General features: G+C 41.7%; 1 protein-coding gene across 2 annotated transcripts in view; it reads left to right on the forward strand.

Annotated features, from left to right (window-relative positions):
• Positions 1–5425: 5425 nt before the first annotated feature.
• The window catches only part of CYFIP1 (cytoplasmic FMR1 interacting protein 1), a 66334-nt gene continuing 43989 nt past the window's right edge, over positions 5426–27770 (forward strand). For both annotated transcript variants that reach the window (XM_072135670.1, XM_072135669.1), the window contains exons 1-9: positions 5426–5601; positions 15050–15173; positions 16641–16730; positions 17282–17359; positions 20822–20923; positions 22184–22365; positions 25323–25419; positions 26056–26184; positions 27412–27516. In XM_072135670.1, coding sequence (XP_071991771.1) covers positions 15057–15173; positions 16641–16730; positions 17282–17359; positions 20822–20923; positions 22184–22365; positions 25323–25419; positions 26056–26184; positions 27412–27516 — 900 coding nt within the window. In that variant the 5' untranslated portion in view covers positions 5426–5601; positions 15050–15056. The remainder of the gene's footprint in view (positions 5602–15049; positions 15174–16640; positions 16731–17281; positions 17360–20821; positions 20924–22183; positions 22366–25322; positions 25420–26055; positions 26185–27411; positions 27517–27770) is intronic.

A 27770-nucleotide genomic window follows, 5' to 3' on the forward strand; every position in this document is an offset into this window, starting at 1 on the left:
GTAAACAATGAATTGAACAGAGGGAACATGTGAAACCTGCCTCTCCATTAATTTGGAGTACAATTAACCCATGTCCTCAGTGGTGGAACCCCCATGTACCATGAGTGGACTATTTTTTTGGACTAAACGTCTGCAGTAAGATACTACATGTAGCCATCTTCCTTTCCAACCGGATGTTCAGTGTCTCACTCGAACCACCTCTTTACCTTGCCCCCTGTCTGTTGGCGTCCCTCAGGGTATAAGTCCCATCGCTTCCAATAACAGTCCTATGCAGATAACACACAGATCCATATTTCTGGTGCTGATAGCTCCTCTCTTCTAGCAAGAATTCCAGTGTCTATCAGCCATATTCTCCTTCTTCTCTTCTCATTTTATAAAACTTAACATGGCCAAAAGAGAACTCCTAATCTTTCCTCCACATAACACATCCCTCACACCTGACCTAACTGTCACAATTCCTGGCTCCACACTCTCCATGCTCCCTAAAGTCTGCTGCCTTGGAGTTATCTTTGACTCTGCTCTATCCTTTAAACCTCACATACAGGCCCTTACTACAACCTTCCGCCTCCATCTCAGGAACATCTATCTCATCCGAACCTTCCTCAATCCAAAGTCTACAAAATGACTAGTCCATGCCCTTCTCTCCTACTTCTCTGTGGTCTCCCAGCTAACTCTCTAATGCCCCTCCAATCCATCCTTTACCCTCTCACCTGGGCATTCACATCCATATTCATTAATCTGCCAGATATAAACATTTCTTCAATTAGATGTCATAAAAAAAAATTACCTATGTAAAGATAATTTTCCATAAATGTAGTCATAAGGTCCCTTAGAAAGAAGATTGTGTCCTTGGATACTGCCACCTCTGATGGAGGGATTGCACAAAGAAACAAAAAGTTTTTGCATATGAAATGTCCGGGAGTTACTGCATGTCCCAAAGCCGTCCTGTAGTAATGATCGCTGAATCCAGGAGGTCAGACAGAGCTCAAACGTAACCTGGAAACCCACAATAACTGCTCTGCTCCATTACCTTGTATCTCCATCTTCCCTCCCATTTAGATTATGAGCCCATAATGTATGTGAACCCTTTAACCCCTCTCCATAGCCGGTAAGTTTTTGCTGCATATTGCAGCAAAGGGTTACCGGTAACACCCGCGATCAGTGCCGGCACCGATCGCGGGTGTGTTACCGCTGATCACCGCCGGCATGCGTGCCGCCATCTTTCCATGGATCGTCGCTCCCCGTGACGTCATCGGGGAGCGGTGATCCGTCGCCATGGTAACTTCGGGTCTCACGAAGACCCGAAGCTACTTCGGGTTAACCCATTCATTACCATGTGCTGTCAGCACATGGTAATGTATGAGTAGTAAAATCCCCATATACTGCCATACTGTAGTATGGCAGTATATGATAGGATCGATCAGACAACCTAGGGTTAAAGTACCCTAGGGAGTCTGAAAAATAGTAAAAATAAAAAAAAAGTTAAAATAAAAAAATTATAATAAAAAAACCTAAAAATTCAAATCACTCCCCTTTCCCTAGAATTGATATAAATAAACAGTAAAAATCATAAACACATTAGGTATTGCCGCGTCCGAAAATGCCCGATCTATCAAAATATCCGTAACGGAAAATCACGCCCAAAGTCGAAAAAGGCACTTTTTTGCCATTTAAAATTTTTTAAAAATTCTATAAAAAGTGATCAAAAGGTCGTACAGTTCTAAAAATGATAACATTGTAAACGTCATCAAAATCCGGAAAAAACGACACCACCCACAGCTCCATACACCAAAGTATGAAAAAGTTATTAGCCCCAGAAGATGGCAAAATTCCCCGAAAAAATTTTGTACAGGAGGTTTTAATTTTTTTAAATGTATGAAAACATTATAAAACCTATACAAATTTGGTATCCCCGTAATCGTACCGACCCAAAGAATAAAGTAGACATGTCATTTGGGGTGCACAGTGAAATCCGTAAAATCCAATCCCACAAGAATACGGCACAAATGCGTTTTTTTTACCAATTTCACTGCATTTGGAATTTTTTTCCCGCTTCCCGGTACATGGCATGAAATATTAAATACCACCATTTTGAAGTGTAATTTGTTACGCAGAAAATAAGCCATCACACAGCTCTGTACATGGAAAAATAAAAAAGTTACAGATTTTTGAATGTGGGGAGTGAAAAATGAAAACGCAAAATCGAAAAAGGGCCGCGGCGGGAAGGGGTTAACTGACTGGTGCTCTATAAATGAATGGTCCTATATAAATAATAATAGCCATGAACCAATGAAATTAAAGTGTACCATGGGTTAAAAATTGATACACTATGGACAGGGAGGGTTGTGTTGCATTTACAAACGCAGACCAAACTGCACCGATCGGTTCAGGCTGCGGGCCGATCGCATCAGTGTTTCTATGGAAATGCCTGGGATCAGGACGGAGCCACCGGTGTTTTACATTAAAGTAATAAAAAAGTAATGCATTAAAGTAATGCAAAACACCTGACGGCTCGTTCCTGTTTCCATAGAAACGCCGGTGCGATGGAGCCGCAGCCCACGCCGATGGGTGTGGTTCGGTCTGCGTTTATGTGAGATTGTGCAGCTAAGATTCCTGTGTCTCTCTGCTCTGAGCCTGTAGCCACGCCCCCTGCACGGAGCATACACTGACCACTTTCTGTCAGCACATTGTGAAGAGAGAGAAGCTGCAAGCTACAAGCAGATAAGTGGGGATAGGGGGAGGCAGGTAGGGACATATCTGTGAGCCTCTGTGCAATCTCATGCATCTCTGATCTGTTTCATCTCCCTATGTGTCAGTGTGTTAGTACAATATCGGAACCCAGATGAAAGTACATATACACCTGTACCCTGATAATGTAAGATAATGTAACCAAATTGTCACCCCACAGAACTAGATGGATCATAATGGGGCTCATTTACTAAGGATCGCGTTACTCACTTTAGTCGGACTGTTTACCTTTTTTTTTTTTTTTTGCTGTCGTGCAACACAAATTGGGGGCGTGTCGTTGGACTGAGCGCGGGATTTAACTTTCAAATTGTGTAGCAAGACAATGCAATTTCATGCATCACAAAGAAGAAAGTGAACTCCAGCGGACCTGAGCGGGGCAGTGACACATGCAGTATATCGGGCGCACAATCTTAGTGAATCACGGCAGAGTTCATTCTTGTCGGACAATACACTTTCTATGAACTTCAGTGGATGGGTAAGTAAATGTGCCCCAATGTCCACCCTCACCCTGGAATTTTGCACTGACCAGCCTATGGTGTGATAGGAGCTAAAACAGCAATAACACTGAGTAAAATTGTAAAGTAAGGGGTTAAAATGATCTTTATTGTGTAAACATCACTAGGGTATTGAGATGTGAGAATTTTAATTTGTGGGAAAACCCCTTAAAACAGCTGTGTGAATAGACTTTTATTGATTTAATGTAAACCGTATTCAGTCCAAAAAAACAGGAACCTTCTTTCCCGAGAGAAGCATGGCCTCTTTCCCCAAATTGATTTTTTTATGGGCGTTATTAGGGTATTGGGGTATGATCTTATCCAAAAATGCCTCCATGTTTCTAATTACATGGGCTACCTGAGAATTTGTTATGTGTTTTTTTTTGTTTCTTTTTTTTTTGTTGTTTCTTGTTTTTCCAACAAAGAGAAGTAGCTATTTCTGCCTACAATTGGGTTTACCTGGTGCAGTGATTCCACCGCTGCAACAGACGGTTCATGACACTTTTTGCTCTACTATCTGAAAAATGAGGCTGTGGTCACAGATGATGTTAACACATGCATTTTCAAACAAATCTCAACAGCAGAGAAGAGATTTGCCTAATTACATTGCTGTCAACATGGTGTTTACATGTCATGAATCTGTAAGGCTACATTCACATGACCGTAATGGGGACATAGGTGCCCCACAGATGACAATAGCCGCATGGAGCGATGTGGTTCCACACACGTGAGGCACCGTACCGCTCTATACATGAGAAAAAGATAGGACATTCCCCCGTGTTATGGCTCGTGTGCCATGCATTTCTATGGAGAGGGGGGTCACCCCTTCTCCTCTGCATGGCACCGAACAAATGCCTGTCCGGCTAAGGCCCGGAGGGCATACGTTAATGTGAATGTAGCATCAGGGTGCGTTTCAGGCAGACCCCCCCTTCCACTTGCGTTTTGAATGCGTTTTAAAAATGCGACGAAAAAGGCATGTGGGAAGGCACCCTAAGGCCACGATCACACGGGGGGCGGCCTCGGTGACCAGGCCCCCGGGTGTCTTGTATTGCTTAAATGCAAGACATCGGGCTTTGGTTATTGATCGCATGCGTTTCCCTGTAAACATATATGTGATCGGGCTGAGGCCCACCCACTGTGCGCTAGCGTCGCATTATACACGCAGTGCTAGCGGAACGTGTGACTGCCGCCTAAGTCATGAATCTGGCCTTGCACGGCGTTGCACTAGCAGTAGTAAAATGTTACACCAGTATAGAGAAGTGGCGGGAATAGGCCTGTGCGACTTTTTAGCAATGAAACGTAGCAAAAAAACATCTGTGTGACTTTTATAGGAGAAAAATGCCCAGTAAAACCAAAGATAAATTCTCCCCCTTCCCCCGATGTGTTGAGCACTATTTGTGAGACGATCGTGGTGTCGGCTCCGGGCAGAGGGCATTATGGTGTAGCGCTGCTGTTGGGCAGAGGGCATTATGGTGTAGCGCTGCTGTTGGGCAGAGGGCATTATGGTGTAGCGCTGGTGCCGGGCAGAGGGCATTATGGTGTAGCGCTGGTGCTGGGCAGAGGGCATCATGGTGTAGCACTGGTGCCGGGCAGAGGGCATTATGGTGTAGCGCTGCTGTTGGGCAGAGGGCATTATGGTGTAGCGCTGGTGCCGGGCAGAGGGCATTATGGTGTAGCGCTGGTGCCGGGCAGAGGGCATCATGGTGTAGCACTGGTGCCGGGCAGAGGGCATCATGGTGCAGTGCTGGAGCTGGGCAGAGGGCATCATGGTGTAGCGCTGGTGCGGGACAGAGGGTATCATGGTGTAGGGCTGGTGCGGGACAGAGGGTATCATGGTGTAGTGCTTTTAGCTGGGCAGAGGGCATCGTGGTGTAGCGCTGGTGCCGGGAAGAGGGCATCATGGTGTAGCGCTGGTGCCAGGCAGAGGGCATCGTGGTGTAGCGCTGGTGCCGGGAAGAGGGCATCATGGTGTAGCGCTGGTGCCGGGCAGAGGGCATCATGGTGTAGGGCTGGTGCCGGGCAGAGGGCATCGTGGTGTAGGGCTGGTGCCGGGCAGAGGGCATCGTGGTGTAGGGCTGGTGCCGGGCAGAGGGCATCGTGGTGTAGGGCTGGTGCCGGGCAGAGGGCATCGTGGTGTAGCGCTGGTGCCGGGCAGAGCCATGGAGGAGTGGTCTGTGATGTGGAGGAGGAGGAGGCGCTCTCCGGCCTGGGAGGAAGGGTGTTTCCTCAGTGTCTCTAGGAAGTTTCGGCCTCGTACTGGCTTCTTGTGGGAAAAGTGTTAGAAGAAGTTGTGCGGAGGCCGCGGCCGGGTCCTGAGCTGCCGGGAGGGCAGGGGTAGCGGAGAAGCGTCACGTTCCGGGTGAGAGCCCTTACCGCTGGCTGTGTGTGGCCCGGGTTGTGGGTTGTGTGTGAGGTGCTGCTCTTCCGCTTATACACCGAGGTGTGGGAGCTGCCTCCCAGGAATGCGCTGTGTGTTGTATGTGACATGGCCTGAGTGCCCACTCACTCCTGTGCCCAGGTGGTGTCTCACAGCTGGGGTTACCCATACCACCCCCCTATCCCAGCCCTAGAGGAAGAACAGTCCAATGGCACCTAGATTACCCCTCTTTTCAGATGTTGGCTCTGTCATGGTGCCACTCCTCATAGTATGTCTATCCATGTCTTTTAGCGGTGCCCCCTCTGGCAGCAGCACTGCATGTGGTCGGTGGCCATAGCCTAGGACGGGGGAGCCATCTGCACTCTCTGGGGACGGGGTGTTTGACTAGAGCGGTGGGGCAGGTACATGCTGCAGGTTGGTACTTGTACAGTATGTGCGGCTACTGGCAGTGACATCTATTATATTCTCCCTCATGTAAGGCAGATTGGATATTCCTCTACCTGAGAATAATGGGGTCTGGGCACTGGTGCAGTAGTGGGACCCCTTGTACAGGGACACGTAGGTGTACAGCAGCTGGTTGTAGTGGGAATTGTGCTACAACTACATTCACTTGGATGGGGCAATGCCGGGGACACTGATGGAAAGTGTAGGAATAAAGAGGGGGTGCAGGTGGCAGCCAATCACCGGCTGCTTTTGTTGTTTACTCCTCTTACTTCCTGTTCAGGAGGAAGAGGACGAGTCACCTTGTGATGGATCAGACTATAAGCATACATTGGGATACGTCAAGAATACGCAAGACCTGTCATTACAATATATAGCCAAAAAACCAAGATGTGAACGCAGCCTGAGAAAGGCTTCCTTATGATTCGGGTCTATTCTCCTGTTATGCCATATGTTTAGGTGACTGGGAGCAGGCGGACTACCTTTAATAAATTAGATGCATCTTACTACAGGGCGGAGGAAATGTCTCCTTTGCTGTCCATTTATCTGAATGACATTCATGTAATGCTACATGTCCACAGCCTCGGCCTACGTGGTGTAATTCTCGTAGTGTAGACCAAGCGGAACTGCTGCTCCTAACAGTGTCGGATAGTTTCGCCCTTGCCTCGCCAAGCTCTACGTGTTGTGGTATCAGCAGGATTTTTGGGGAATGTATACATTTCATTTCCCCATTTAGATGTTGTATAAGGAACTGTAGATGAGTACAAAAACCACTGCACTGTTTCGTTACTCGTCTCACAATGTCATTTTTATACTACAACTTCTTTTCTAGTACTGGGTAGAAAGAGGCCCATTCCCTAAATATGTGGCAGCCAATCTTCTACCTATTGCTTGTTTGACTATTCTTCTACATGGATAGAAGCTGGTAATGGCGCAGATCACTTCTTCACTTTTTCGTTGGCTGACTGGTTAGACCTGGCAAACGATGTATAATTTTTTAGGCTGCGTTCACATACTGTATGTCTCTCTTTTCTCTCTGGACTGATGGCAAAACACAGAAAAGGGCCAATTTGTTGCATATGGCCATACAAAACAACTCACTATGTAAGATGGCAACAATGATGTTTTTTTTGTTGCTTTGGCTACCTGGCTCCTGGGAATTATCCACCCCTGCGTTATGCCCTATGTAAGCTTTATAAGCAGATGTTATCCTTCAAGAGTGGTGTATATTCCTCCATGTAAATCTTTTGGTCAGTCAGCAGGGTTGCAGTCTGTCTGTTCTGTAGTGAAACTTTTAGGCTGGGAGGGATTGTGTTTTTTTGTTTGGCGCACTCTTGAGAATAAGTATGCAGGACATCTGGACATGTCTGACCATCAGTACCTAGGCTGGCATTTGCTCACAGGACTAACTCTTTGCTATGATCGTTTCGTGGGGAAGCAGAGTTATCTTTGGTGGTTATAAGAAAATGTTGTGGTTTCTCATATGGAAGTTTTGTAATATGCATAAAATAAGTACAGGCAGTACAGGGTTACATACAAGATATGTTCTGTAGGTTTGTTCTTAAGTTGAATTTTTTTGTAAGTCGGAACTGTATATTTTATAATTATAACTCCAGACAAATCTTTTTTCGTCCCTGTGACGATTGGATTGGATTGTTGGATTGTCAACTGAACCAGGATTAAGAATAAAGCTTCATTTAGCTTCATCATTCTATGGATATTAAGCACTATGTTGGTACTTTTACCAGCCTTTGTCTTTTAACCTTATAGTTTTACTGCTTATACCTTTGTCTACACTGAACAGATGTGCAGTATGTTACATTGAACTCTTTCATTGTGACAGTATATCCATAAGTAGTGGTCACAAGTTATGACTGTACAAATCTTATAGAGATGGGCGAGCAAATAGATTAATAAGCAGAAGTTCATTAAGTTGTAATTGATGTATTGGATTTAGTAGTCCAGTGGACACTTTTACTCTGTTCATACATAAAGTTGTCAGTTACTAAGTTGGACCATCGTACTAAGAAGTTCCTGGGGAACGATGGTCCTCACGACTTCTTTTATTGTAACTCTTTACGCTGTGATTGCAGCATTATAGAGTTGTGCTATATTACAGTCATAGGCTCGCGTTGCCGTACCATGGGCGAGCATACAGAGGTGCAGGGATGAGCGCTGCTCACTCCTTCTCTCTCCGTAGCGTGGAACGGCGCCGGTTGTAAACGCAGAAAAGATGGTGTGCACAACATGTCATGACCAGACGCCATAGCCATCTATGGGTACGTATGTATATGTCCCCACAACGGCAGTGTAAAAAGAGCCTTAGAAAATTATGCAAATCAGTCTGGGGCTCTCCGGCTACGTCATCGCAGCGCCTCATAGCGACTCGTCTTATAATTTATTATAAGAGGTCCCACCCGTCAGTGTTGTGGATGGGCGGGACTTGTACTGTACGGCGGAGTGAATAAATTATAAGATAAGGTGGCTCTAAGACTGATTACCATAATAACTATGGGGAGATCTATCAGCTGTGTCTGAGAGCAGAGCTGTTTTAGTTGCTCATGGCAATCAATTCAAGTGCAGCTTTCATTCCCGAACAGCTGTTTATAAAATGAAAGCTGAGCTCTGATTGGTTTCCATGGGTAACTAGAATAGTTTTACCTCAGAGACTTCTGATAAATCTCCCCATATATGTCTATATTGCCGGGATAGCGGCATATAGAGTTGTGATAAAAGAAGTCTTGAGGAACAAAGTTGGTTGTAAATTGATGGTAGATGTCCTTTAAAGGAAACCTACCATTTAGAATGGCAGGGGTAGGGGTAAGCTGTAAGTACCGAGCACCAGCTCAGGGTGAGCTGGTGCCGGTGCTTACTTTCGTTAGTGTTATAAACCGCGTTATCGCGGTTTTAACACTTTTTAAACTTTAGAGCAGAAGGGGCTCTGGCGCTGTGCGCGAGCAACATCTCCGCTATTTCCTATGTAGGCACACGCAGCGCCAAAGCCTCTTCTGCTCTAAAGTTTAAAAAGTGTTAAAACCGCGATACCGCGGTTTATAACACTAACGAAAGTAAGTACCGGCACCAGCTCACCCTGAGCTGGTGCTCGGTACTTGCAGCTTACCTCTGCCATTCTAAATGGTAGGTTTCCTTTAAAGGGGCTGACCAGTTCAGCGCCAGGAGTTCCTGTGGGAGGCTTGGGATTACCTGTTATATAGCTTCTGGCGTATGGAGGAGGCCGTGCAGTTATAACTGTATGCATGCCCCTTCTGTCATAACCACTCCCATAGCTCCCGAGCTTAACCCTATGGGTGGGTTGCAGGTAGTCATTCAGCCATTGTCCTAATATTGAACACCTTTAAAGGAAACCTACCACTGCTGAAGGTAGGTATGAGATGTAAACACCGGGCACCAGCTCAGGGTGAGCTGGTGCCGGAGCTTACCTTAGCGAGTGTTTTAAGCTGCTATATCGCGGTTTAAACACATTTTGATTTACAGCCTCGAGGTAGCTTCGGCGCTGCACGCGGCCGTGCGCGTCCGGCACATCCTATGGAGGCGTCACACGCGCAGCGCCGAAGCTACCTCGAGGCTGTAAATCAAAATGTGTTTAAACCGCGATATAGCGGTTTAAAATACTAGCTAAGGTAAGCTCCGGCACCAGCTCAGCCTGAGCTGGTGCCCGGTGTTTACATCTCATACCTACCTTCAGCAGTGGTAGGTTTCCTTTAATAAGGCGACTGCACGGTAAATCTTAAAAGGGCAGGTCTAGTCTTTTTTGGCCAAAATTGCAAAAAAGCTCCTCTTACATTTCCCAATTGGTACCAAATAGTACAATATTCTCATAATTAAGCATCAATTATAATTAAGTGCATCACTGGTGATTGTTAAGGGCCCGTTCTAACTCCAACTTCATTTCATTGCTGTTTGGGATGTGGCAGAATAGCAGATTACACAGAATCCAATGTTTACTCCTATTGTCTGTGTGCACTGAGCTGTATGATGCTGGAATACAGAGTGGCAGCAGTGTTGTGCTGTTGTCACACATATTCATGAACATACTAATGTGACAATGTTCTGCCTTTAGTGTTTTCACATATTGGTGGTTAAAGTTCGGATATATTCACAATTTTTTTTAATGCGGTTATAATTTATTGTTTGTTGTTTTTTTTTTGTAATTTGGTTGAATTTTGACGTAAAAAAAAAATTCCTTTTTTAAAAAACTTTTTAGTGGCATTTTAGCAGACGGTACATGTGAGGTCCTGAAGGTTTATAGGGCCATAAGAACCACTTAGTCTTGTATGAACCTGGGAATTACTGATAAATTGCTCTTTCTCTTCACTTGTGAACAACTTTTAGAACCAATTCTGACCTGAAGAAGACACCATTATTAGAGTGAAACATCTTTTAATTAAATTCTACTAGACCCTTATTTGTGATCTGACACTCCATGTGAAAGGGTTATTCCCACAAACGCAAGTTAGGCCCTATCCACGGGATAGGGCCTAACATGCTGATCAGGGGGGGTCTCAGTGCTGGGACCCCCACAGATGGCAACAACGAAGGTCCGACTATGCTCTGTCAGACTATTGGAGCAGATGGCTGCGCATGACTGTTCTGCTCCATTAATCTCTATGGAGCGGATAGAAATTGCCAACGCCAGCTCCATATACGGCCTAACTTGCGTTTGAGGGAAAACCCCTTTTAACTGAAGGGCACTGACAAAGTTAGACAAACTTTATACTTGATTATTTATGTGCTCTATTTTTCATTCACATAGTTGATAAGTTATGTTTGTGAGAAATTCCATAAAGAGGACCTGTCAGGTCGTTTTGGAACACCAAACCACCTACATATGGACCTGTGGGGGGTTTAGTGTCCAGAATCGCCCTGACATTAGACATCCAGCCAGGTCTGGTCACTTATCTAATGCGCATAGGATTGTCCCATGTTTAAAAAAGTTATTCCCCTCACATGCATCCATTTTACTTCCTAAAAGATCGTACATCTTGAAGTCTGTGTTTTTTCCATTCCTTTAGTATGTCTTGTACATATTTCAACAGAGAGACGAGGCATCTCAGAAAGGGGTTCTAGAATAGTTATTCCATGGGATAAAGACATATTGGGGAATAAATATCAGAACCTGACATGCGCAATAACATGTGAAAAGTCGCCGGCTGCGCAGCAATCTGTCTTGATGTATCGCACTTCGAAATGCAGCATCGGCGTATGATAAATATCCCCCATTAAGTGACATGTAAGGAGAAGTGATTATTTCCAGTAGTGTTTTATGACTAAATGACTAACCACCATGGCTTCCTATGTATGACCGCACCGTGCTTAGGTGTCTACCTTAAATATAAACCACAAAAGTGATAGGTCTTCTAGCCACAAGTCACTACACATGTGTTTCCTTCATTGCTCCTTGTCGATGTGTGATTTTTAAAGGTGTTTTCTGACTTGTTAGAACTTTGTGCCGTAAGAATTGCCCCTTAGGTTTTTACCGCAGATCTCTAGGGTTTCCTAGAAGTGATGAGGTTATATATATTATGTACATGACACCTAAGCCAATGAGCTTGGCAGGAACATACTTTTCATTCATGACCGTGGAGACCAGCATCCATCACATGCACAATGTATTTGACTGATCAATTGGTATCACTTGTGGCCAGAAGCCCCGGAGATGGTAGAGCTGCTGCTTCCTACCTGCACATGAATGTGTGCTGCAAACAACACATCTGTGTGTTATCAGTATTTAATCCATGGCCTAACTAAATGTTTCCAATATGTCTGCTTTTGTGGATCTGCCAAAAAAGGGAAGGCTGGGTAATGATGATCTAGCTTCTGACAACCCCTTGAAGGTCACATGATTGTATTAAATAGCAAATGTTATGCAAATAACAACGGCACATGGATGACACGCATGTTGCATCTAGTTTTTATGTACCCATAGATGTCTATGGAAGATCCTGAGTGGCAAACACAGGCAGGCATAGTTTTCTACAGCCTTTTCACAGATCCATTAAAAACATGTCCAGATGCATGGGTCCCTTAAAATGAATGGATAGCACACAGACAATATACGTTGCACTGTACCTTATTTCAAGATTTCTGCAGCATACAGCCAAGAAGATATAGCAACATGTAGAATGCATTTTACCATCAACTGTAGTGAGATGTGGCCTGACAACTATCAAATTAATTGTCATTAGCAAAATTCTGTTGTTTTGCAGTTGTCAGATTTCTAACAATGTCATGCTAGTTAGACAATCAAGCAAACCCAACGATAAGGAAGGAGCAATAGATACAAATTCTATAGCATTGAAAGTGAAATGTAACCTCATTTTCACTAAAGGCAGGTTGCAAAAGCCCATTACAGCTGCATTGCAAATCTGCCTTTTTCCTTTCTCTAAGCATTTGCATTACAATATAATTATGTGTTATAACTTACCTTGCACCCTGAGAGAATCCTCTGTGTAGTCCTAGGGGTTGGGCTTTGGTTTGCATTTCAAAAAACACGCAACTTGTCTGTGTTGCAGACTTCTCAGCACCCACCTTTGTGTTCCTGTACATCTCCTCACACTGATGTCAGCTCACCAGGCTGTGACCTCTGTGAAAGAGCAGGAGGGAGGAGCAGTACAGGAGCACAAAGGTGGGGGCCAAGAGCTGAGCTCAGCTCAGTAAGTTTATTTTTTTAAGTGCTGGGCAAACTGGGGGCTGCCGGGCTGTATACTGCAGGGGGCTGCCGGGCTGTATACTGCAGGGGGCTGGCAGGCTGTATACTGCAGGGGGCTGGCAGGCTGTAAACTACTGGGGGGCTTTGACCAATGCATTTGAGTCAATGGGTTTTCCCAGTTTTTGGTGGTAAAATTAGGGGCCCCTGCTTATACTCAGGTTGGCTTATACTCAAGTATATATGTTATATCCGTGTGCTTGGTTTACAATCCTTCATCCTGGTGGTAGGTGCCCAATTCTCGCTGTTGCTTGGCTTTCTCCAAAAAGAATGCATGCATATGTGCAGCTATCTGGATACACTAGCCACCTCACTCCGAAAGTTGGGGAACATCGGTTATGGGTCCTCCCTGTAGAGAATTCTTTGGATACATGCAAATTTTATTTTCTTATTGGTAGTTTGTTGTTTCTTATGTTTTATTGTTTCATACCAAAATATTTTATACATTAATTATGTGTTTTAGAATAAAGCTACTGTTTCCCTGTCATTGTACATTTGTGTTCCAGTAAGAGGAACAGATGTAGAGTGTGGTGAGATGAGAGATTACCAGTTTCAGGAAGTTGCTGGTTCCGTTTTTATCTCTTGTCAAGGGTGTGAACAAATGCTTAAATTTAGTGCATCTGCCTTGTGTTCCTATGTCTCTCGGGATGTGGCTTTATTGCTTTCTCTATTGTTCTGGGATGTATAAGCAGTCCTATACAGACATGAAGTGATATCTGGTCTGGCCCTGAATGAGTCAAAAAATACCTAAAATTAGATCATATTTTTATTTTTACTAATATATTTTCTTATATAATTGTTTCTTATTGGCAATAAAGCTTGAGTCACGTGAAATTGGGAAACATATTAATAGAAATGGATGATTTTCATACATAAGGTCCATATTTCCATGGAGGAGAGGGACACGCTGTACCTCATGCACACAATTGTATTTGCAGCCAGATCATAGTCTCCACAGAGTCTATGGCACCCGGTAACCCTTAGCACACAGTGGGGCACATTTACTAAAAACAGTGTGATCTTCAGTTTTCCTGGGCAGTGTTCAGAGTGCGCCAGATTCGTGACTTGTGGGTCACATTCTTCCTGAATCTGGCGCTCCCTGCACTGCCCCGATAGAGCGCACCAACTTTTTTGGTGCACCTTTAAAATAGGGCGTGTAACACACTTCTGTCGGACTATTCATGTTAAATGGGGTGCGCGGTCCGACTGTCAGTGATGAAATTTGTGTCGTGTGAAGCATAGTGTAGCCGTGACGCCAAAGGATCACGCGAGACACAAATGTGACACGGATACTTGTTAAATACTTGGGCAAGCAGGGGCTTTAGTAAATGTGCCACTGTCTTACCGCAGTGGGACTGAGAAGGGTGGCTGCACAGCTTCCTGGAGAGGGGAGGGGTAGGAGCGGAATCCAGTCCCTGTGAGCACACTGTCACCTGCGTGAGGTTTAAAATATTGTGGGGAATTTATCAATGTGTCTCAAGTTCCTCCAATCTAGAGCTAGAAAAACGCCACTCGTTGGCTGCACAAAAACTAATCGCACGGTTAATAAATTCTGGTACAGTATAACACTGTCAAGTTCTATTTTAAGACCAATCCAAAAGTCCAAGCATCGGTCCTTATGAACTGTAAAACTGTATTTTACATAGAAAAGTGCAAAACTGAAAGTTTTTAATTCTTTTATACTGTATTTGAAGTTCTATTTTAAACCATGTTTTAGGTGACCTAAACTGTTCACAACAATGTGGCGCACTAACTTTTTTTTTTTGTAAACTGACTATTTTCCCCCTGGCCAAACCCCTTTTCTGGAGGACAAGGCCTTTTAGTTAGACTAGTGTAAAGAGAAGTTTAATCAAAAAAGAAACTTGATAAATGTGGCACAAGGCATTTTAGGTGTTTTTATATGAATGCTCCAGTGAGATTAATAACCCCCCCCCCCCCCCCCCATACAAACATTTATTTTTACATTGATATATCAGATTATTGTCTCGTCAGATCTGGCCACTTAGTGCTTTGTTCTCTAAGGAGAGGGAGTGGTGAGACTCGCTGTAGTCTGAGGATGAGTGGATGACTTAATAAGGGTTGCTTCTAATTTTTACTTTAATATAGGTGGGTATTTTTTACTTGCTGTCAATATGATTCATAAAATGATAAATGGCAAGCATTGTCACACATGCTTTGTTTTCACACAGCGGCAACAATTATTTATTTAAATAAAAAGTCTCCTTACAATATAATAGAGGAACTTATTTTTCTTTTTTGCAGCTTCACAATGACGACACAAGTGACTCTTGAGGATGCTCTGTCCAATGTGGATCTATTGGAAGAGCTGCCTTTACCAGACCAGCAGCCCTGCATTGAGCCACCTCCATCATCTTTGCTGTATCAGGTACAATAGTCTGTTTCATGTACATAATAAAAATACTGGATATGCTTTGGGCGTTTGGTATATACAGGCGGTCCCCTACTTAAGGACACCCGACTTACAGACAACCCATAGTTACAGCCAGACCCCTCTGACCACTGGTGAAGATCTCTGGATGCTTTACTATATTCCCAGATTGCAATAATCAGCTGTAAAGTGTCTGTAATGAAGCTTTATTGATAATCCTTGGTCCCATTACAGCAACAAATGTTTAAACTCCAATTGTCACTGGGGCCAAAAATTTTTTTTGTCTGGATCTACAATTATAAAGTATACAGTTTCAACGTAAGAACAAACCTCCAGACCCTATCTTGTACGTAACCCGGGGACTGCCTGTAGTTTTATATATATTTAGTACAATACAAACTCACTCAGTTGAGGCTTCTAGTGCCTTCCGCAACTTTTTGACAAAATTTGTAAAAAGTCGCACAATGTCACATGTGTGGAGAAATGGTTGATCTCTGGCGAGATAATTCTGTTGAGACTATTTAGCTTTGATTCTGCCATCTAAAAAGTTCTTACTTCTCTTAAAAATTGGATTCATTCAGAAATGTGGCGTATATTTGGGCAGGTTTTTACAATTCTGGTATACACATCTGTTCATATTTTCGACAATATTTCTAAATTCTGTCTAAACAGACACGTATATTTATGTAAAAGGGAGAGTATTATTATGTATAACTCTGGTAGCTGCTTATCTTCTGAATGGATACATGTTTGGGCATGTTGAACTCCAACTTAAGATGTTGCAAACATTTCGGAGGACACCATAAACCTTGATTCATAACTCATTTTAGCCATTTCTTTCTAAGGCTACCTCTGGGGGATTCCCAACATATCATTACAATAGAGAGATAGAAATCCCACTATATGCTCATGCCAAAAGACAGTTGGTTTCACTTCTCCCACCCGGTAACGGGAGGAGTGTTGAAAATTGATTTTCTGCTGGTTTTCCAGGTGTTTAACTCATATGGAGAGTTACATCACCAGAAAAAGCCCACTTTGTACTGTACTTTTAGGGGAGGCTGGGAATGGATGCCATAAGTTTGCATCTGTGCCCCATGATCTTTGATGGCCTCTGCTGAGCGTATGCTGCTCTCTCCAGCTGGAGGATAGAAGTGTAGCCTGCTGCGCTTTTCATTGTGTTTCGTGCTAGTATTGTATTCTGTGGTTTCAAACCAATGGACAATACACATTGCAGTATCGTGTTCATATAGAAATGATAAACAATAAAAAATAATAGAAATAAAAAAAATTGAATTGATTCTACAAGTCAGTATGTGAATCTGTAGCATGCAAAATGAATATTTCATTTTATGTGGCACTATGTGCTAGTAACGATGTGTAGAAAATATCACTAGATGGTGCTAAAATTGATCTTTTGTGTTGTGTAAATGTATTAACTTTCAGTTGTTTTTCATTTTCTTGTAGCCAAATTTTAACACTAACTTTGAGGATAGAAATGCCTTTGTTACAGGCATTGCGAGATACATTGAACAGGCTACTGTCCATTCCAGTATGGTGAGTAGTTAAAATTCCTGTAAAAAAAACTTGAAATGAAACTGCATGTGTTTATTGTAATGCAAATATATTTTACAAGTTGGTAATTGGAAAACATTGCCTCTTTTTGCCTTGAAAGGCAGCCCCCTCAACACCAAGCGTGGCTTTCAAGAAGCCTAATAACATGACGTGGGATTTATTGAAATGCCACAGTCCAGCAACTAAATGATGTTGTCAATGTTGAATAGTTATTTGGTGGTATTGGATAGCATTTATGTATCTAAGGGAGAGAGTTACTGTGGTTATAGTGAACCTGTCATGTCCTGCAATTATTTATCCTTTAGGGGTAAGAGTCCAGTGGGCTGACCTATAGGTAATTGACACACTTCCTTGTATTGGTGTAATTATATAGATGGCTGTGGATAACTGAAAAGCCTAACAAACTGAATAGCAGCTCCTTTTCTATGAGATTCTGCCTGTGATCCTAGTGTATTGTTAGTGTGATAGATTTTTTGTAAAAATTGTGTTTTAAGTACATTATGAGTAGATTAATTCTTGTTTCTTCATTACAGAATGAAATGCTGGAGGAAGGACAAGAGTATGCTATAATGCTTTACACATGGAGAAGCTGCTCAAGAGCTATTCCACAGGTGACTGTTTAGCACTTTCCTGACTTAGTGAATACTTTTTTTTTTTGTAATGCTGTGTTTTCTGGCATCTGTAATTTACATTAAAGGAATTCCAGGAATCAGCAAATTCATATACAAATGGGTACTCAAAATATAAGCTAATGTGTAATTAGTTGTTATTTAAAATTTTGCTCCCCTTAGCAGAAATTGCTGGTGACATAGACTGTAATGAAGAATTAAAAGGCTGCTGGCCCTTTAATCAGTCCGTTAATTTCCTCTGCGCAGTCCGTTGCGGAGAAGACACAGGACAGAAGATGGCCGCTGGTCACATGTCCACAACGCATGTCCTGCCCCTGGGCAGGTCATGTGATCACCACTGCGATTGGCTGTAGTCGGTTGGTTGCAGTGCATCCAGTATGGTCAGTGTTGTGGTGATGCGCAGTGATGGCAGTTACACATCATTACTATGGTAACATAGGAGGACAGTCTGTTACATCATCACTGGGAGCAGAGAATAAGAGGGAGGAGGAGTTACTGAGAACTAAAGGATCATGGAACTTGTAGTTTCCAGTGGCGGCCATCTTGGTGATAACTCCACCTACTTTAGAGAGGCCATAAATTTTGTAAATCATAAAATCAAACTATTTAAGCTCCGTTTTGTGACTAATGACATTGAGTATTGTTGTATGCTCATGGAGATGGCACCCATGAAGCTCTTGACCTGGACCCTTCCTTTCTTTGCCTATGGAGATGGCACTTGTACATCCTCTATCATGTTCTTGTTATGCCATTGCTGAATATGCACTTTTCGTGTTTTGGTGACCCCGTCCAGCACTCTGGGGGTCATGAACCACATGGGTCTGGATCCATATATTATGTATAATATTTAAATTGATGTCTTATTTGGCGTAGCCCCCAAACCCCCCTCCCTTGTTTTTTTTTTTTTTTATACTTACCTTGTTTTAACAAGTTATTGTACTTACCTTTTTTGGTGTAGTCTGCACCAGGATCACTTAGGTTACATCTATGGAGAGTTTCTCACTCTAGTTTTCATTTTTTTTTTTAAATCTACTTTCACTTTTTTAGGTATCTCTAGGTAGGGTTCATCATGCACATTTAAAGGGTAATTGTTTACAACATTTTTATATTCGTGGCACATTGGTCAGCAATGTTGAATTGCATTGTATTTCGGTCTGACCAAACTTTTTAAACACTGTTCAACACACCAATAAATAGAACGGTATCTTTATGTATTTTTTGCGGTTATACTTACTTGTATGTGATGCTTTCAAATTACTTTTAGCTATTCCATGGGACTACACTTTTAGTTCCATTTGGGGAGGCCTCCCACATTTCCTACTATCTTCTTACTGTTTGATCAGCATATGTAACAGCACCGAACAATGCCCATTATCCGCGATATGCATTAATGTATATTCGGCTCTTCTATTTCCTGACAACATGATCGCTCACTCTTAAGTGTGCCAGTTGCATGGCAACTGTATTATGGGAGATACCGACGTTGATCACATGTGTTACCGTCTTATCATGTGATCCACACACTCTGTGGATAACACTACTTCTTCTTTCTCCCGATCACGTGGTAACCCACGTGACAGGATCATTTCCGCTCATGCACGGTGTATCACCCTACACGCCGGGTGAACTATACATATGTTGATGCGACAGGTATGTCTCTGGACCAATCATTTTATCTTTTCCTTGGGGCGGGGGCCTCACCTTTTGCTAGGACAGCATCTTGATTTAATCACTTACCCCTGAGGAAGTCACCTGTTCGGTGACGATACGCGTGGGGTCTGCTCAACTTGTGTTTTACCTATATTTGGATTATTGATCTTTCACATTTGGGTATTGTATTATCTAGCAGCAGGTATCTTGAGAACCAGGTTTTTTGTACTGGATATGCACTTGCACATATATTTAATGGATCTAGTCTTCTTACACTTGTTTTTTCCATTTGTTTAAACGCTTATTATTGCCATTTGGTTCACAGTCAGATTGTTGAGAGGGATTGTAGGGCTTACATGCCCTTTAGCAGCTACATATATCCTTACGGATATATTTTTAAGTGTTTTTATATGGCTTTTTTGTTGTCCTGTGGTCATTTGTTTGTATATAGGAAATAATAAATATCATTACTTTGTTCAGTCCTGTGTTCGCATCCCATCTTTTCTTTCTTGTCTTGCTCACTATTGTTGTATTAATTTATTTATATCATCATGGGTTTTTGTGTAAGACGTTCATATTCCCGGAATACCACTTTACTTTAATGATATTCCTCTTGTCACCATTTATACGGTACTTTGGTGCTATGTTCTCATTTTGTGCTTTGATCTTGTTTATCATGTACGTTTGGAAAACTCCCTATGTACATGGTAAAATTGTGCTTAGACCTATACTGTCAGACAAATGCCAAAAGCGTATCCCTTTAGCCTCTGTCTGGCCAGTAGAGGTCTGTGTAATGCCTGAAACACTAGATGTAATACACTCACATAATATTAGTAAGGTTTTAGTTTAATGGATACCATAATAACCAATGGGAGATGTATCTCACTGTATACCTATGCAGAAGGATACTTTTCAGTTTTTGGTTGTAACAATAACTCAGAAATCCTCTTGAAAACTAGTTAAGTTCTCTGTTGCTACTTTATTGCTTTTATTGTAAAAATAAAAAATACATATCCTTCTTGTTGTAATGCTAAATTCACACCACTGTTAGTGAAGGCATTGTTACTTTTCTGTTATTTATAACAGCAAAAATATTGTCAGCTGCAGTGCTATTTTTGCCATTTTATATAGTGGAAAGTAAACTTGCATACATGGGAGTTGGTGGGAATGAGTGGTAAATGGAAGTATCCACTATTCTATTCCATAACGGAATAGATTTCAACCACTAGTGGTTGTGTGAACTTGGACTAAATGGAGTAGGCAAATGGTCTGCTACATTGTCCATTAGCCTGCTGCACCACCCTGATTAGGCTGCGTTTACACGCAATCCGACAGCTGAGGAGAGGAGATTTGCCCAATTACATTCCTGTTAACATTTGTGTTTACAAAACACAACAGTAAATGCTTGTGTTAACATGTTGTAACAAAACACAGGTGTTAATGTAATGTTGGCGCATACATTAACATTGAATTTTGTAAATAAAAATGTTAATTGCAACTTAGGCAAAGCTCCTGTCCTCGGCTGTTGTATAGGGTTTCAAAACCCAAATGCCACGTGTGAACATAGCCTCACTAAGTTAATATATTAACTTAGAATGCAGGGGGAGCCATTGTTATATTGTTTATGTGAAATATTCAGTATAACTTGTCATTCACCCTACTCATTCCAAGTAGAAAATACACGGTCCTATCAATGAGAGATTTACTCCATGTACCAATTTGTAGATAAAGCAAGCTGTTCTGCAGTTTTAGTATAGAGAATATAATAAGTCAATAATTTTTTTTTACTTTTAGGTTAAATGCAATGAACAACCTAACAGAGTAGAAATCTATGAGAAAACTGTGGAAGTTTTGGAACCAGAGGTCACCAAACTAATGAACTTCATGTATTTCCAGGTATGGTTTTGGATGCATACAACTTTATACAACTTCCCTTTAATTTATAATTAAAGGGAACCTATTCTTTACAAATACAGCCAGTATGGCAAGTTCTCATAGAGCCCTAGTAACTAACTACCACCTTTCCTTTAGCTAAAAATAATTTCACGCAGATCCCCCATACAATCAACTTTATAATTTTGTCTGATATCCAGGGATTACTATAGTGAGACGAGGTGGGCGTTGCCTCTTTGAGCTGAATCCAGCAGCTTATCCCAATGATTACTCAGCATGCAGCAGTACTTTCATGTGACCAGGGTGATATCATCGCAGGTCCTTTAGCCTCCTAACATTACCAAACTGTACACCTTGCACCTATCTGTGCACATGAAATCACAGCAGCCTGCATGTAGGGGATTAGAAGTGCATGCAGACATGCTGTGATTTTATGTGGTCATGATGTATGAATGTAAGAAGGCTAAAGAACCTGTGTTGATGTCACCCTGGTCACATGACATTAGGCCCCGTCCCCCGACTCTCTCTAGATACCCCTGGATACCAGGTAAGTTTATAACTGATTTTATGGATATGTGAAGGGAACATATTCGTATTCTGCTTGCACTGTGGTTGCAATGAAGAACTCTATGAGGGGACTTCCTGTAGATAGAACTTTGATAGGACTTCATTAATTTCACTATAAAATTACTAAATTGAGCACACAAACCTGTAAGGCCAGATTTACGTTTTTTTCACAACATATATATATCTATTTAATGCATTTACTAAATGGAAGAAAAAAATAGAACAATAAAAGGGCTTTCTCACGTAAAGGATCTTCTATATCGGGCACATTGAACCAATTCAACTCCAAGTAAAAAAAAAGCTTGACTATTAAAGTAATAAACATATAAAAAGCAGATTTACAGTGCTAGTAATACTTCTTGGGTATATAATACCTTCCTCAGATAAAGGACTTACCAGAGGGTTTGATGTTTTAAACCAAGTGGTCCTATTGGCGGCCTCTATAGGAATTGCACCCTGATATTATTACCCGAGTCAACATCCTCTTGGTGTTGTTTTTGCCTTCGTTCAATTCATTGGCTGTGTACCAGTGTTTCGATTCTCTGTAAAACTGTACAAAGGTTTAGAAGCCTTTATAGCTCTCTTGTTCTAGAGGTCAGTATGCATTTCATATTATATATGATAGACATGTATGGCTAATTTACTCAATATATTGCTATATCAAATTATTACTTGTGTTTGTGATTGTGCCAACAGAGAAATGCTATTGAACGCTTTTGTGCCGAAGTGAAGCGCCTTTGTCATGCAGAGAGAAGAAAGGACTTTGTGTCTGAAGCCTACCTATTAACCCTTGGGAAATTCATCAATATGTTTGCAGTCTTAGATGAGCTCAAAAATATGAAATGCAGTGTAAAAAATGATCATTCAGCTTACAAGAGGTAAAGTGTGCTTTGCTCTCGCTGTCCTTTGTACCTTTTTCCATGTGTTAAAGGACACCTGTCATCGGGTCTCTGTCACCAATTCTGTCACCACTACCTGTTGGAGCAGCTCACAAGGATTCCATCCCAGCCTTTATCTGGTCAATTAATACCATGATCATTCTAAAATTATCTTTTCTTTATTATGTAAATGAGGCTGGGCACATGGAGAAAGTGATGTCACCCCTTTATCCAACATCAAGGTGGGGGAGAGGAGCAGCATGAGGTGCAGAGAGACAGAAAGTTCTGTTAAATCAAAAACTGGGATGGAGGAACCAATGGGGAACAGGGGTGATCTTGTACCTCACTATTCTGTGCAGGAGACTATTCTGTACACATCTAGCTCTGCTATATACACAGAGCACTGTCACATGACCTCCTCCTCTCTAAGCAGCGAGCAGTAGCCCATCCCTTCCAATGAAACCATCCAGTTTGTAGACTTTGTTTATTATAGGGAGACCAGGGCTGGTTATCACTAGTGATGGGAATTACGGCTCTTCTTAATGAGCTGGCTCATTAGGCTCCGCTTGCTAAGAAGAGCCGGCCCCCTATTATATGTATAATAGGGAGCCTCCGTCCAGCCAGTTGCCCCGCTTTTAACCTGATTTCATCGGGTTAAGGAGGCGTGGTGAGCCGATTAGGGGCGGGGCAATACGAGCCACCAGCTCACTACAGGGAGCCAACTCCTGTTGTTCATGTGAAAGAGCCAGCTCTTAGAGCCACCTCGTTCATGCACGACCCATCACTAGTTAGCACAGACAGAGGAAGCGGCTACTGCAGCATTGAGGTGATCTGTGGGGTATAGCAAAGAAACTGCAGTGTATAGGTAACAAAGATAATAGGCAAAGTTGTTTTACATATCAAGAGCTATTGATTTGTGGAAAAATAAATCTTTACAGTTACTCTTTAATTACAAAGTGACACAGTAAGGGCACAGTGCTGGTGACAGGACTCTCTGAGCTTCATAGTGGAATTTGATGTAAGTAGGTCCTGCTTCCCTGAAAAACAGCATCGCTGAGCTGTGTTCCATCTTAGACTCAGTATGGTCTGTGATTCACGGACCAACCACGGAAGTCTTCAGTAAGAAAAGAATGGTCTCAATCAAGTTCAACTAAGGAAGCCTAGGCAATATGTAGTTGAACACAAAACCTATAGAAACAATTTGGGCTGAAAGTTAGAAATGCACCTAGGCAAAACAACGCTCAAAAGTGCAGCAGGTCACAAGAGGTAGAGTGTTCATATGCTTGAAATAGCAAACACTACCAAAAAGAGAAAAGAAACAGAGCATATAATGCTAAAACAATCAAAGTTTATTAGATATACTTTAAAAATAGAACATGTAGAGGACTTTGTCAAGGGGTGACCCCTTGACAAAGTCCTCTCCGGACGAAACACGTGTCGGGGAGGTGCTGGGCAGTCTCTCACCCCTTGTGCTGTACCATAATCAGTCACCAGGTAATATTTGTCACTTTATTCTGTACACACTTTGTGTGTGTTTGATGCATTGCCATCATTATGCAATAATGTTTGTGTCACTATGCATTACATTTTCTGGCTATGCACTTTATGAATGTTATCAATCCGTACTCTATATCTGTATTTTCTTGCCCAGCACCTACATGTTTCATGCCTTGTAACCACCCACTTTGTTTACATGTTCTATTTTTAAAGTATATCTAATAAACTTTGATTGTTTTAGCATTCTATGCTCTGTTTCTTTTCTCTTTTTGGTAGAATATGTAGTTGAAGTTTGGAGCAGAACATGTAGGGTAAAAAAACCTGTGAAAGACCTCCAAAGGGTACACCCCACCTTAGCAAAATCGCTATAAAGAAATCTTGAGAAATGCCTCCTGTAATACATCATAGAATAAAAGACTCGCTATTCTATTGGAGTGCTGCTTCAACTGACTTCTAAAACCTTTAAGATTCATTGATGGTAGATAATTAGTACTCGCCTGCATGTCCTGTTTCCCTGTGCTTGAATTTTATTTTGTTATTAGCTGGAATGGCCTCATATTTCAGAAAATCCATTTTTGTTTGATATTTAAATTGGCCTGAGGCACTCTGCAGGCACAGTGTGGGTTGAGTAAGGCTTTTAGTGCCTGTTCTTGATGACAGTTTCCCTTTAAAGGACATCTACCATTAGATTCACTAATGGTGAATGGCCGCATATTTCAGAAAATCACTTTTTGTTTGACATTCAATTTAGCCTAAGGCTTTCTGCAGATCATCTCTCCGTGCCACTGGGATTTAATTTATTCACTCCCCGGGCCTGGCGAAGTCCCACCTACAGAGCTTGCAGAGATGCTGTGATGTTACCAGCTCTATGCAAATGCCGCTGCTACTCAGATGACTGTAGTGACCCGAGTGCACAAGATTTGCAGAGAGCCAGTGACATCAGCGGCTCTCTGCAAGCACTGGAGGCGGGACAACGGAGGGCCAAGGAGTGAATAAATTAAATCCTAGTGGCGCGGAGAGATGATCTGCAGAAAGCCTTAGGCTAAATTGAATGTAAGACAAAAAGTGATTTTCTGAAATATGCGGTTATTCACCATCTGTGAATCTGATGGTAGATGTATTTTAAAGGGAACCTGTCATCAAGAACAGGCACTATAAACCTTACTCAAAATGGGACAGAGATGTGAGTACTACTATCGTCTACCATAAGTAAATGTGATGGTAGATGTCCTCTAAGGAAGGCAAGGGACAGAGATGAGTGGAGATGGCATTCTGTAGCTTTGTCTATGCCTCGCTACAACTGTAAATACTGGAGATTTTTTGATGCAGCTAAAACCTTTAACTTGTTTATCTACAAAGTTACAGTTTTTCATTTTCCAGTTTGTGAAAAAAGGAGACTTATTAAATTGTGATCAAATGTAAAATAGTTTTCTGACCTAATGATATGGTTAAATTTACAGGGCTGCTCAGTTTTTGCGGAAAATGGCAGATCCCCAATCAATCCAGGAGTCCCAGAATCTGTCCATGTTTCTTGCCAATCACAATAAGATCACTCAGGTTTGTACAAGTTTGATGCTTTATAGCCTTCAGTCTTAAGTGATTGGTGGGTGAATGAAATTTGTACATGATTATTTTGCTTTTATAATATATTATCATTTTAGCATCTTTTAATATTTTCACTGAATGGACTAGAATACAACTGCAATTATTAATAGGTGGTGGATATTCTTCTTTGTCTAACTCCTTTAAAAACTAAAGGAATTTTGCATAAATAGTACGATTCTGTAGTAGCCACAGTGGACGCCCCAAAGGTCAGGGTCAAGACTCTGATATATAAAACATGAAACCTTTTTTGTGTTGGCCAGTGAGTGAGGAATACGATGTCGGTTTATATCTATGTATGACATTTTTGGCAGACAGTCTATTTCTTTTTACTGTTCGTCTCTGTGTTCTATTCCTCTTGTTCATTGTAGATTTGCGTCGCTCTGTGCTTTCCTCTTCATACAACTAGGATAGAACCATGTAAATTGTGGTTTATGGTGATAGATAAGGAACTAAAATGCTAACATTTGCTTTTTTAATTTGAATGTATATATTGGTAGATGAAAGAACACCGCTTTTTTAGCTTCCATTATAGTTCTGGCTTGTGATTCGTACACCTTCTTATTTGTGGTGATATTCTTTACATTACAGTCATTACAGCAGCAGCTGGAAGTCATTCCGGGCTATGAAGAACTCCTTGCTGATATTGTGAACTTATGTGTTGACTACTATGACAACAAAATGTACTTGACTCCTGGGGAAAAGCACATGTTATTAAAAGTAAGGAAACTACCAGACTGTATTTTACTTTTTAGTAGGTTATTCTATTCTGTATTCACAAATGCCGACTCACACAACACTGTACATTACATTTAGATTATTACCTCTGAAACATTGTATGTGGAACAAATTATGTATCATCCTCTTCAAGGAATATTCAGTCATAAAAATGGAATGTGCTCAGTGATGTGGTTATTCCTTGGAGGACATCTCCATGAATTGTCTCCACCTAGAAACCTTGGCTGTAAAGCATGGATTTAGTCAGTAGTTTTGCTACATGACACTTAAAGGGGCATTCCCACGAAGACAAGTTTCTTATATGTACTAAGCATAACAAAATAACACATTCTCTAATTCACAGTTCACATTAACAAAAATGCAGCATTTCACAGATATGTGTCCAATCTTTCTCTATCAGTCCTGCTGTACCCAATTTCAGTTTCCCCCTAGACACCACACTATAACTTCTGACGTAGGGTCGGCAGGCATCTTGGATTTTGTGTGAGATCATGCTGCTGAGATTTCTGTCTGTAGCCACGCCCCCTGCACGGAGCTCAGAGCCACTGACTGATCACATCCTGTCAGCTCATGGTGAGCAGAGAGGGAGGTTACAAGGGAGATAAGTGATTTGGGGGATGCAGGCACATAGCAGAGCTGTGAGATGTAGCAGACCATTACACTGTTACACTGTGCGCTCTATCAGCTTCTGTGTAATCATCTCATGCATCTTCCCGCCCACACCCTGGGATTTTACACTGAGCAGCATAGAGAGTGATAGCTAAAACAGCAATAAAACTGAGTAACATTGTAAAATATGGGGTTAAAATGATCTTTATTGTGTAAACATCACTAGAGGATTATGATGTGAGAATTTTCTTTCATGGGAACACCCCCTTTAACAATAACCAGTGGCCTTTATGTATATGTAATAATCAGAATGGATCCAAAATGGTGTCAGCTTCTGGTTCCCCATACTAATCAGTGGGGAGTTGTTGAAGACATGCTTTAAGAATCAGACATCAATATCTTTTGCCCAGAAAACCCCTTTTAATAATAATCTTTTATCATTGTTTTTGTTTCTGTAACCTATACCATACCGCTTTATCAACTATTCAAAATGAATTTTTGTACTAATTTATTGATCTTTAGAAGTACAATGGTCATAGCTTTGTCTCTGTTAATGTATTGTATGTGTATTATGTACGATTATTTCTTTTTTCCCGTTAGGTTATGGGATTTGGCCTGTATCTTATGGATGGGAGTGTGAGCAACATCTACAAACTGGATACTAAGAAGAGAATTAATCTCACCAAAATAGACAAGTTCTTTAAGGTATTGGTAGAACCATTTAATGTCAGATAGCACCCAGAAAATATTTTTAGAAGCCTAATATTTATTATTTAGTATGAATATAGATGCAAGATATCCTTCCATATGTTGCCATATAAGCCTACCTAAAATCTTGTTGACAAAGTGTACATGAAAAATGTACATATTACTGTATACTATTATGATAGATCTGTAAAATAACAGTTACATAGCTGCTTATACTAAATGCAGTGGCTAATTCAATTGCTGTAATGGGT

Source organism: Engystomops pustulosus, chromosome 2, assembly GCF_040894005.1.
Source record: "Engystomops pustulosus chromosome 2, aEngPut4.maternal, whole genome shotgun sequence".
NCBI lineage: Eukaryota > Metazoa > Chordata > Amphibia > Anura > Leptodactylidae > Engystomops > Engystomops pustulosus.